This window comes from Caenorhabditis remanei, chromosome V (assembly GCF_010183535.1).
Source record: "Caenorhabditis remanei strain PX506 chromosome V, whole genome shotgun sequence".
NCBI classification, from domain to species: Eukaryota; Metazoa; Nematoda; class Chromadorea; order Rhabditida; family Rhabditidae; genus Caenorhabditis; species Caenorhabditis remanei.
The window spans coordinates 20621433-20634203 of record NC_071332.1 but is presented as its reverse complement, the minus strand read 5'-3'; the positions used below and the strand labels follow the sequence as shown (position 1 = coordinate 20634203).

General features: G+C 37.9%; 2 protein-coding genes across 2 annotated transcripts; one reads left to right on the top strand and one right to left on the bottom strand.

The window, feature by feature from the left end:
* Positions 1–5593: 5593 nt before the first annotated feature.
* On the top strand, positions 5594–6996 carry GCK72_021641 (uncharacterized protein; the record flags this gene model as incomplete). The annotated part of the gene is made up of 4 exons (XM_053734393.1): positions 5594–5684; positions 5734–5830; positions 5873–6293; positions 6577–6996. 4 exons carry the CDS (start codon positions 5594–5596, stop codon positions 6994–6996), a joined length of 1029 nt encoding a protein of 342 aa, XP_053583306.1.
* Positions 6997–7052: 56 nt separating this feature from the next.
* Positions 7053–11756, bottom strand: GCK72_021640 (uncharacterized protein; the record flags this gene model as incomplete). Its single annotated transcript, XM_003098071.2, has 4 exons — positions 7053–7187; positions 7233–7446; positions 9844–10529; positions 11736–11756. 4 exons carry the CDS (start codon positions 11754–11756, stop codon positions 7053–7055), a joined length of 1056 nt encoding a protein of 351 aa, XP_003098119.2.
* Positions 11757–12771: the final 1015 nt, after the last annotated feature.

The following is a 12771-nucleotide window of genomic DNA, read 5'->3' as shown; positions in this document are numbered from 1 at the left end:
CACTTGTCTCGTCACCCACTGACGTTGACGGCTTTCCCGGATGAGGTCCATTGGTATTGTTGGTTGGTGGTCGTGGCGGTGCTCCAGATGTGAAGGGAGGAGATGTCGTCTGGAATTATTAAGAATGATTATCTTATCGGCTACTTTCCGCAGCTTTCACAGTTTCTGCAACTGTTATGCGACAAGATTATAACAGTTCCACCGCAATAACAAAAAATCAGAAAATATGTATGCAAAAGTTATACAACATTTACGGTATTGTGACTGATAGTCCTCTTGTCACGCGCCATTTGTGCAAAAATCTCACAACAGTCATGAAGACCTTACCGGGTAGACATTCAGGTTGAATTGGACGTTGACGTTGTGGAGATTCACTTGTGTAATATCAATGTTTTGATGTAGAGTTCCATCCACGTTGACTGTGTTGTTGATCAGGGTCATGGTACCTGAAAAACGCACTAGTTGAAACATAGAATGAAGAGTCACAAGAAAAAAATGTGCGGAAATTTTGAAAAAATAAAACCATAACGGCAAAATACATTGAAAGTTAGCAAGACATTTTTAAAAACTATTTTTTCGAAAAAATGCGTAGTACGGTATTAAAGGCGCAATGTTTTTTTCGAATATAAATTTTTCAAATTAATTTTTAGACATGCTTTTTCAAATGATTTGTCAACTTTTGAAAGATTTTTTTGCAATTTTTAAAAATAAAACGAAATATTTTTTTTTAAATCAGATTGTGCTAAAGCTGCTGAAAATTAATAAGAAACGCGTGGAAAAACTGAAAAAATTGTTTTTTTTTCTTGAAAGTTTATTCACTGAAAATACAAAAAATCCGAAAGTAGATCACAGTGATCGCTTTCTACGTGCGAAATATAATGGTGGGTCTGAAAACTGGAAATAAATTTTGAAGTGTTTAATTTCTTCTGATGTCATCTGAGTTGGCGCGTATCTCTCCAATGGATTACGGAGAAACTTTCCGGGTTAGCTTGGCGGCCACAACTCTTTGAAGAGTGCTCGTAGACAAATGTCCTCAATTACAAAAACAGAGCTCTGGGTTTATTATACAAGCCCACAAACATTCACTGTTATTGGGCAATCACTGACTCCGTGGCAATGTCTCATAGTTCAAATCATCTCTCTGCTGACTCCGTTTTGACACTACCAGAATTTCAGACTCCTGAATATCTGAAAAATAGAGGAAACAGTTCAAGAATTAAATGAAACATTCTACATTTCATACCAATTCAGAACACATTAAAAATAATGAATACTATATTATGTGGTATTGGAGTGGAAAAAACAAATAAAAATAGATAAGCCAGAAATTGAGGGGTCAAAAGAAACGATTAGAAATATGACATTTACACGGATTAATATATAAAACTATGTACTATTTTATATGATTAGGAATTTAACTATATGAGAAACGGGAAGAAACGGAGTATACATAAAACAAAACATAAAATTGATAATGATTGATGATCCAGAGCGTTCGCTTATCTTCTGCGTGGACGGATTCTCCTTATTGGAACGTCGTTCCCTCTTGCCTCACGATCATCATGCTTATTCACAATCGATGTCCACGATGCCTCACCAATATGATTCAAATGCTGCTTGAAGTCATCGACGAACATTGGGCAGCTGAGAATCTTTCGCACTGTTTCTTGAGCGTCCAATTTATCCCTCACTGTCTTGTGCAGTTCGCGACTTCTCGTGAACCTGAGAAAAAAGACTTCATTAAATTAAAATTCACTTGAAAGAACTTACTTGGTGCAGTACGTCACGAGTTTGAACAGATTCCCGCAACCCATCGCATGCCAGAAGAACGGTTGAGCGTCTCTCGCCATCTGAAATTATGACAAATGAAACAAAATATCCTAATTAAATAGAAATACGTACAAGACTATTTATTCTCCACTGTGCCATCCAATTCTCAGAGTCTATTGCACTTTTGATTTTTTCCGCGTTTTCTTCATGAGCGAAGAATGTCTGGAAGTACCGGCCTTCTCCGCACGGCATCCGGTAAGTGTGAATGTTTTGAATGACGGCTCCACTGAAGAAATTGAAAATTATATTTTGTTCGCTTTGAATGCAAACTCACATCTTTCTGGCCTACGATTCGAGTAAGGAGGTGTCATCTTCGTCTCGCAACTTTATGTTGACCATCATAAAGCTGATCGGGTCCAGCGTTTTTCGCATACAACTCCATCGACTCATATCAAACGGATTTGTGGACACGTCCGTACTCCCCTCACTTCCGCTATCTTCCACTCTCGGTCTTTTCTGCAAGAAAAGATTTCGAAATTAATTTTACCCAAATTTCATCACTTACTCTTCGCATTTCACTTGAAGACGCTTCCCTTCTTTCATTATCGAATGCGGCTGGCGCAGGAATGACGATTGGCGGATCCGGTGCATCTGATCCATCAGCAGCAGGAACATCCTGAAACGACAATGTCTTTTAGAAGGCTGGATAACAGTTTTCTTACCTGGATATGGGATGCGGGAATGACCGGTTGTCCGATACGGGAATCGTGAAATGAGGGGTGGTCCGATACCGAAATGACGGGCGGTACGTCATTTCTCTGAAACGAAAACGAATTTTTGAAGGCAAAAAAAATAGTTGAAGAAATAGTAATGAGTGAGATGTTAGAAACCGATTTATTCGAGAGAAGTTAAAGAAAATTTAAGGAGAACCCGATGGAAAATAAGTGAGATATCGGGAACAGAATGAGGATGAATTTAGAGGAAATTACTAAGAAATTGCTTAGAAGAAATTATTAAAATTCATGATAGATCAGCACACGGTACTATTTTCTCCAAAAAAAAACCGCAAGGAAATTTTTGATCTCTTCTCTAAAAACAAAATTTTTTGAAAAAAATCGCGTCTGAAACTTTATTTTTTTAATTTTTACCTAAGAGCGCTATGTTGGAAATTTTAAAAATTCAGTTTTAGAATTGTGTAGAGAGCATTATCTATATACATAATTTTAGAATCGGTAAATAAGTGTTTCGCAGAGAAAAAGATGTAAAATAAAACAATAGTTTGGAGAACATTTGTGTAAACACAAGCGGAGTACGGTACTAAAGGCGCAATGCATTTTTGCCGATTGTGAAAAAAAACAAAATTTTAGACTTGTGGAGGCCGTGGGAGGCATATTTCAATTTTTTTTTGGCATTGGACGATTTCCCAGACATCGAAAAAGGACGACAGGGAAGTTTTTGATCTTTTGAGAAAACTGCAAGTCTACAGCTTGATTTCTTAATTTTTAGGGTGAAACTCCAGGTCGGGAGTATGAAAATTTCAGTTTGCGCGTTCGGAATTTTTCAGCTGTCAATTTCATTTTTCTCATTGTTTCTAAGAGGCGTTGTCTGTAAGACGAGGATTCCTCTTGGCACAGTTGCAAAAAGATGTTTCAATCCGAACTCTTTTTACATCATATATACCCCTATGGTAGTGATTCACAAACAATAAGTCACCAGTCCCCTATGACGTCATCCTAGGAAAATATGACCAATAATTGACTTTTCACCCAAAAATTCACAAAAATTTCAATTTTCTAAATAACATCGGGAAACTTTTGTAACATATTAGGAGTGTTCTTGACTACCTCTACACAAATTTCCAGCCCTCTAGACACCCCAGAAACCGTTCAAGTAAATTTAATTTTTATGTTTGATCAACTTTTCTCAAAAAATCCCTGTAGAAGCCATAAAATTTCAAATCGTATTCATATTCCCCGCAAAGTGTTCTATCAAATCCAATTGAAATCATCAAAAAACAAGTGGACCATTTTGAGATATTTTCATTTATTTTGAAAATCACATAAGGGTCCCCCCCATGGAAAAAAATTTTATTGAAAAATAAGTCGACATTATTTTTATGCAAAAACGTTCAAAACTTTTTTACAGTTGGTTTTCTAATATTTCATTAAAGCTCTGAACGGTTTTGCATCAAAAAACTTTCGAATTATTTTTTCATAAAATTTTTTTTTCCATGGGGGGGACCCTTATGTGATTTTCAAAATAAATGAAAATATCTCAAAATGGTCCACTTGTTTTCTGATGGTTTTAAATGGATCGTATGTTAAATATTGCGGGAATTTAGTGCATTAGTTGAAATTTTATGGCTTCTGTACAAATTATTGATGAAAACGTCAAAAAATGGGAAAAAATTTTGATGAAGAAAAATTCGAAATCTGTTCAAACCAATTTCTGAGGTGTAAAATCTTGGAATTGGTTTACTTCACGTGTGTAATCAATATTCTGATCATTTTCGTAACAATTTTTTTTTTCAAATTTTTTACCAAAAAAAAATTTTCATAAGGGGGGACCCTTATGTGATTTTTGAAAAAATCGAAATATCTCAAAATGGTCCACCCACTATTTGATGATTTTAATTGGATTTGATAGAACACTTTGCGGGGAATATGAATACGATTTGAAATTTTATGGCTTCCACAGGGATTTTTTGAGAAAAGTTGATCAAACATAAAAATTAAATTTACTTGAACGGTTTCTGGGGTGTCTAGAGGGCTGGAAATTTGTGTAGAGGTAGTCAAGAACACTCCTAACATGTACCGAAAGTTTTGCACAGTTATCTGGAAAATTGAAATTTTTGTGAATTTTTGGGTGAAAAGTCAATTATTGGTCATATTTTCCTAGGATGACGTCATAGGGGACTGATGATTTATTGTTTGTGAATCACTACCATAGGGGTATATATGATGTAAAAAGAGTTCGGATTGAAACATCTTTTTGCAACTGTGCCAAGAGGAATCCTCATCTTACAGACAGCGCCTCTTAATGCATTTTAGAGGGCCAGTCAACAACCAGCTAAGTGGCGTCTCGGGCAGTTTGGCTCGTTCAGCTTTCATGAAAAACTACACCGCAGACGACAAGTTCAACGACGACTTGAAAATGCAACTGAACCAACGTGGAAAAGATCAGTTTTGTTATCCAATGGATAAACTTGGAGCAAGGAAGAGGACCCCGAAACAACGCCATTCCGGCTGGTTCACCCGTCTAATCGAATCTGTAATTGATAGAAATAATTCTGATTCGTTGCTTGTTTTCCCATTTCTCTTATTTAGTAGTTTGTGCTTGTCTCCTGCCTAGTTTCAATTTGTGAAACTTTACTCTATTAAGATGACCCTCTGCCCAATAGTGCTTCTAGTTACTCAGTTATAGCTACAATTGTAAGATGTGAAAAGGACGAATAGATTTTCCTGTAAATAGTTATAAAATATTAGTTGCGTCCGTAGAGTCTCATCTGATTAGTACTTAAATACATTTAATTTGTTTTATAGTATAAGTCAATTTGGTTTGTTTTCCTTTTTCTTTAATTCAGGTTCCTAACACTTAAACTCTGCGGGTGTTGAAACGGAAGTCATTTCGAAGCCGCCTAACTAAGACATTTGTACAGGTCGGAAGGTTTAGACCATATAACTTTTCAGGTGGCACTCGTACCAAAAAGTTGTCAACTACAGAAGTGAAGTACCCGGTCAGAGCTACATTTTCCCAAATTATGAATCATTGGGGAATACTACGAAGCTCCAAATAGCTCCCAAAAATTGCACGGTTTTAAAACATGACAAGTTCCCTATTAAACAGTAACCTTTCCTACTATGCAACGTGTCTTCCGATCATTTCCACTCTTTATTTCGATATGAATAGCAAATGTGAGTGTCACCAATATCTTCCTGCCTCTCCATTTACAGCTCTTTTCAGTTCCAATATGCGAAGCATTCAGAATATATCATTTCACAAGAGATTCTCTACAAGAACCTTATACCATCTCAACAAGTATAGCAGGGATAACTGATTGGTAAGCTACAGTATACCAGCGATTCATTTCCCAATGTTCCAGTAGTTTCACTGTGACTATTGAGCATTTGGCGGAAGGAGGCAATGCTCATATGTCAATGGAGTTGGGGCACTCGACAGAAATCAGGAAACTTCGAGTCCACTTTCTCTTTCAAACCATCAATACAAACAACCGAAAACGTTGTTTTTATGAGGACGATAGAATTGTGAAGCCTGGTTGTGTCTTGAGATCGAAAGAGTTCATTTCGAGTGATCATACTGAAAAGGAGAATGACGAGGACCCGTACTCCGTGACGTTTTGTTTCGAGGTCTATGTGAAAGCCATTCAGGGAATGGATCGGATTTGGAAATTCAATTTTTACGATAGAATTTATGGGGATGTAGAGGAGACACGTCCCCGAATGGTACACTTTCTACTGAACGATGATGACAGCGACGTTGTTGATTTGTATTGTCCGAAACAGGTATTGGTCAGTCTGGAGCTATGCGGCGTGACCTATACCATTGGAAAGCTGAGAAAACACTGATTCCAAATATATATTCAGTTTTTCCCCTTGAGGTCTGGTATTCGAGAAAAATGAGGTCAAAGTTGCCACACCCCGTTTTTCTCAAATACCAGACCTCCAGGGCAAAAACTGAATATATATTTGGAATCAGCGTTTTCTCAGCTTTCCAATGATATAGACCACGCCCCATAGCTCCAAACTGTGTCCTTCCCCTAGTGAGGCTATAAATGAATATTTCCAGCAACTAAAATTCTATTCCCCGTATTTCGCTGACATCCCAGATGATGAAGGTTGTGGAACGGGGTTAACAAGGAAAATGGATCGTAGCTTAATCGAAAAAGTCCTCCAAATTGCTCATGGAGTTCGTGAGGAGTTGTCATCTGCCACTCTTTGCCAGTTGTTAAGAGCCGCTTCTCTACTCGATATGAAAGATGTCATCCGTTACTGTCAATCCCAGATAATCATGAGTCCAGACACCCCACTTATGGACGAATTTGAGTTTCGAATCGCTGCCTATTTCAATGATCACATCTACATGGCTCATTGGCTCGGGAATCTGAATTCGAATGATGAATTGAAAAAGATTCTGAAGACCTTGGATCTCCAGAGGATGACATCTGAATCTATGAAACAATGCGTCAAGTTTTTCTTGAAGAATTAGAGTAATTAAAAGAGTAAAAAAGTGAATTTCAAATATAATTTCACAAAATAAAACAATTATTCATCTCCGGCCGTTGTCCATTGTCTATAGTACTCAGCAGTCAACGTCCTGTAGCCACCCTCCGCTTTCCAGTATTTCAGATAGTTGTCCTCGAGGAATCCCATAAAGTCGTGGACTGCATCCATAAACTTCTGAAAGAAAAATTAAATTGAAAAATTAATAAATTTCTAGATTACCTCCATAAAATAGTCGTTCCAATCGGATACTTGAAGAAGCTCGTCGAGTTTCGTCAGCATCCGAACCATATGGACAATACCGTAGTGTTCGGAGAATCTGACAGTGTCCGTTGGAATGTCGAGGACACTTTTGAATCTCACATTCTTCTTTGTCGCTTCGCGTCGCAGAAGAGCGCTGTGTTGAAGGCGTTCCTTTTCGGTGAGCAGGAAGTTGCTGGAAAAATAAAATATTTTTGGAAAATGGGGTGGTTTTGGTCGTTTTCATGGTTATCATCTTTCTAAATCAGAGAAAAATGTTCAGTTTTAAAGGAAAACCGCCCTAGGTGCGAAGAAAATGAAACATGTCTGGCAGTTAGAGACACCCTCCTCTTCTAACGCACTCTCTCGCTACCCCTCGTCATCCGACGACTTTCTGAAGCCGATTTCAGATGAAAAAAGTGAAATTTGAAACGATTTTTGCATTCATGTTGAAAAGAATCCAATTAGCTTCATTTTTATACAAAAATGATAAAAATCGGTTCAGTACCAGCTGAGAACGAGAAGAACGAAGGATTTTCGTTGGGAAAATGTGATTTTCGGTTTTTTTTTTGGTTTTCTACAAATTTCAGACAGAAATAATAGGAAAATTGATAAACAGACTGTGTTTTTCAACGAAAAATTGGCTGAAAATCTGAGAAAATCTCGAAAAATATAATTTCTGAATTAAAATTTTCAAATTTACCACAAAAAGATAGCCCATCGGATTCTCTACAACATGAATACAATAATTATTTTGAAAATTAAAGTCTTCCATCTGAAATAGGCTTCTGAATGTCGACGGGAGGCGAGGCACGACGAGAGAGCATGTCGAGAGAGGAGAGTGTCTCTAACCGCCACACATTTTTGCATACTTGTCAAATGACGGGCCGGGCCGGGCCGGGCCTGAAAAGCTTCGGCCCGGGCCCGGCCCGTCAGGCCCGTCTTTTCAGGAATCTTGGATTTTTGAAATTTTTTTAATGAAATTTTGTTTTTGAAATTTTCCACGTGTTTTTTTTTTTGAAACTGAACATGTCGAATTTGGAAGGAAAGAAAGCGTGGAGTCGTACTGGCAAAGAAATTTACTTTTTTTTGGTAATTTCAAAATATTCATTAAAAATTTGAAAAAAAAATTCCCTCCAAAAAGACGGGCCTGGCGGGCCGGGCCGGGCCGGCCCGGGCCGGGCCGGGCTTCGGGCCGGGCCGGGCCGGGCCTGACGTTTTGAAAAAAAAGCCCGGGCCGGGCCGGGCCTGACGTTTTGAAAAAAAAGCCCGGCCCGGCCCGGCCCGGCCCGGCCCTTGACAAGTATGCATTTTTGCTTTCAGCGGCGGGGTCGGTTTTCACCGATTTTCACCAATTTTCCTCACTTTTTCCACAATTTTTCCATGAAAACAGTGTTCTGACCATTAAAAAGAAGATTTTCTCATCAAAATTTGCAAAGAAATCATGAAAATCGATGAGAAAACGCTTCAAGACAAGAAAAGGGAGGGGTTGTTAAGCGAAAATGCAGTTTTCAGTGGATTTTTAGTAGAAAATGGTGGAAAAACGCTGAAGAATGTCTGAAAATTCGAATAAAAGTTGTTAAAAGTTATGGGAATCGATGAAAAATTGCGATAACACTTAACAATCCCACCTTTCTTTGTCTTGAAACGTTTTCCTTCGATTTTGATGATTTTATTGCAATTTTTGATGGAATTAAATGTTTAAAAAGCTTCTCTTCAATTTTCACAACACTATTTTCATGAAAAAATAGTTAAAATTCATAAAAATCGGTTTAAAACGACCCGCCGCTGAAAATGGAAATGTCTTTCGGTTAGAGATACTCTCTTCTCTCGACATGCTCTCTCGTTGTGCTTCGCCTCCCGTCGACATTCAGAAGTCTATTTCTGATGGAAGAAGTGAATTTTCGAGATCATCATTGCATTCATGTTGTAGAGAATCCGTTGGGCTTTCTTTTGGTAGGAAATTTGAAAATTTTAATTCAGAATTGTGTTAATCCGGAGGTTTTTCGGGGGAAAATGATATTTTCAGTCATTTTTCGAGATTTTCTCAGATTTTCAGTCAATTTTTTGTACCAAAACATTGTCTGTCTTTCAGTTTTATTATTTTTTCTGTCTGAAATTTGTTAAAACATCGAAAAATCTCGAAAATCACATTTTCCCAGTGAAAATCCTTCGTTCTTCTTATTTTCAGCTGGTGCTGAACCGATTTCATTTTTGTATCAAAATGTAGCTAATCGAATTCTTTTCAACATGAATGCAAGAATCATTTCAAAAATTCACTTTTTTCATCTGAAATTGGGTTCAGAATGTCGGAACTAACGAGAGAGTGCGTTAAAAGAGGAGAGTGTCTCTAACTGCCAGACATGTTTCATTTTCATTGCGCCGAGTCGATTTTACGGGAATTTCAGCTGGTACTGAACCGATTTTTATGATTTTTGTATAAAAATGTAGTTGATCAGATTCTTTTCAATATGAATGGTAGAAAAAAGTGGAGGAATGTCTGAAAATTCAAATAGAAGTGGTGAAAAGTGATGGAAATCGATAAAAAACCATCAATGCATGCTTCTCCACGTCGAATAATGGTGGCACTCACTTCAAACTCGCGTTGAAGTATTCAACAAGTGATCTGATAGCTCCTTTCCTCGCAGCATACTTCACCAACACTTTCTTCTTTTCCCTCGTCGCACTATCTCCATCTTTAATCGAAATCAGTTCTTCTTTCTCATCTTTCTCCATTTTCGCCAGATACTCTCGAATGATTGTATCGATCGAGTGAGTCACCGGGAGTTCCGGAATGAAATCTTTTCCCAGGAGACTGTGATCTTCTCCTAACACTTTCAGCAGTCCCGGAGGCAGTTCTACTTTCAGACAAACTGAGTGTGTGGGTTCTTCTGTGGAAGTGGATGGTTCACACGGGTCCGTCGATTCTTGCTCTCCTTCTTTTCCCTTCTTCGGACGCCCTGGCTTTCTGCTAGAAGGTCCCGGTTTCTCTACAGCTCCTCCTGCTTTCGGTGGATTCCCAATAATGATATTTTTCATCGCCTCCGCTGGCGGAATGTTATGATTTCTCTGATAATCTTCCAGTGTTCCTTTGAACATTTTTCCCTCCTCCTCTCCGAATGGTACCAATTCATCGTGTCGTTTTCCATAGCTGATGTAGTGAACATTGTAGTTGTCAACACCTCGAACCACTCGAATCGCCGTCACTTTTGCTTGGTAGGGGGTGGTGTTCTCGTAGAGGCACACGAACTTCTCGCCGACTTTGAAGAGAGCATCCATCTGGAAAAAAGCTGATGGATTTCGGTTTTTGTCAAGATTTTCGTTTCAGCGATAGAGATTCAAGTCGATTCTGAACATATTTCCATAAATTTTCTAAGAATTTTCTTGCGATTTCAGCTTAAAAATGTTAAACACCGCTAAAACTTGGGAACGCGATATTTTAGCGCTGCTAAACAGCGCTAATAATGAGAACGTGGAATTTTAGCGCTGCTAAACAGCGCTAAAGTTTCGAAACGTGGAATTTTAGCGCTGTTTAGCAGCGCTAAATCAACATTATGATGTGGCTTCAGCGCTGCTCAACAGCGCTAAACTGTTGCAGTGCTACAGTTTTAGCGCTGCTTAACAGCGCTAAAATTTCAAGTATTAAAATTTTAGCGCTGTTTAGCAGCGCTAAATCAACATTATGATGTGGCTTCAGCGCTGCTAAACAGCGCTAAACTGTTGCAGTGCTACAGTTTTAGCGCTGCTTAACAGCGCTAAAATTTCAAGTGTCAAAATTTTAGCGCTGTTAAACAGCGCTAAAGCAAAACCGCTTGAAAATTCATATTAATTCGTGACCGCTGGCGATAACCTCAATGAAAACACTATTTTCTGTGCGCAAAAAGGAAAATTATGACGACAGGTCCAAATTTCTGGGGTTTCATTTCAATTTTCAACAGAAATCTGGAATTTTGGTACATCTATTGACGAGAAACAGCGGAAAATTCGACAAAACTAGTTTCGAAATGTTCCTTTGGCGATTTCTCCAGATTTTTAAGCATTTTTTGAGCGTTTTACTTGGAAAATGTGTGGAATGCTCTATTTTCACACATTTTCAGAGTTTTTTCGGAAATACTGTCGAATATTGATATTAATTTGATGATATAGTATATTTTTGAAGTCTCCGATACACATTTAAGCTGAAAAATTATATTTTATTGCAGTTTTATACGAAAAAAGTGAGAAAAAGGCTGAAATTTCGTGAAATAAAAAGTTCTGAAAGCTCCCCGTAAATCGACACCAAACCTCAATTTTCTATACGCAAACACCGTATTCTACGCAATATTGCGGACTTTTTATCAGCGAACACCTATAGGATTGAAACATCAAAAAAGAGCGAGCAGGAAACGTAAAACCAAAATTTGGGAGAAAAATTATAAAATTATAATTATCATTGCGGCGGCACTACAAACTACAAGGCGGGCAGAGCGGCGTACTGGAACTCACCGATTTGTTGGTTGCTCCCATTTTGTTGAAAAGGAGAAAAAGAAAACCTGAAAAAACAATGAAATTTGAAAATGGAAAGAACACAAGCCAAGGAAAAATCCATTTCTTTCTAATTTTCTGACTAGCTGGGTGAGGGAAACGAAGAATTAGAGACGAAGGCAGTGTGAAGGAAGTCAGAGAACGGGGAGAGGGGGAGACCTCCCCTATCTTCTCTGCGAATCGACCTCACTCTCCACTTTATGAGACAACAAAAAGTGGGAGAGGAGAGACGAGGAGGGTGACAACATAATTTATGCGTTTTCGAAGATTCAGGGGTTCCGAATTTCAAAAACTTGTTCCACAATGGCAAACTGCAAGAAGGTATTACGAAATCACTGATTGTCCTATAAAATAAATAATGTATAAACCATACAGAACAAAGATAGAACTTCATTTTTGTAGTTGACAACTTTTTTGTACGGACACTCCCTAAAGAGTTATGGTCATTTTAAGACGACTGCTCAAAAAATCTGACGATTTGATGGAGAAATTACTTTATCGATATGTAACTCTCTAGGGAGTGTCCGTACAAAAAAGTTGTCAACTACAAAAATAAAGCTCTACCTTTGTTCTGTATGGTGTACACATTACTTACTCTGTGGGATAATCAGTGATACCGTAACATTCTCTCAAAGTTGGTCATTTCGTATATCCTACTGCACGATACTTACTGGATAGGATAGGAATCAAGAAACAGTGTTCTCCCGAATTTTGTATCTTTTTCGAGTATTTTCGTGAATCCTCAATTCTCAATTTTAATTAAATAGTATAAACTTTTCGAATAATGCACAAATAATCAGAATCTTGTCATTCCTGACCAATTAGTTACACTGACCAATTTCCAGCCGAAAGCAGCTATAACTTTCTATATATGGTTTTTGAAAAATAGTTGTCAACTACAAAAAAATAGCTCTGGATTTGATCTACCAAATCGAGAAAAAAAAGAAAAATTTTCCTTTTCTAGACCCACTTCTTCGTTCCGTCAAGTTTGATCTAC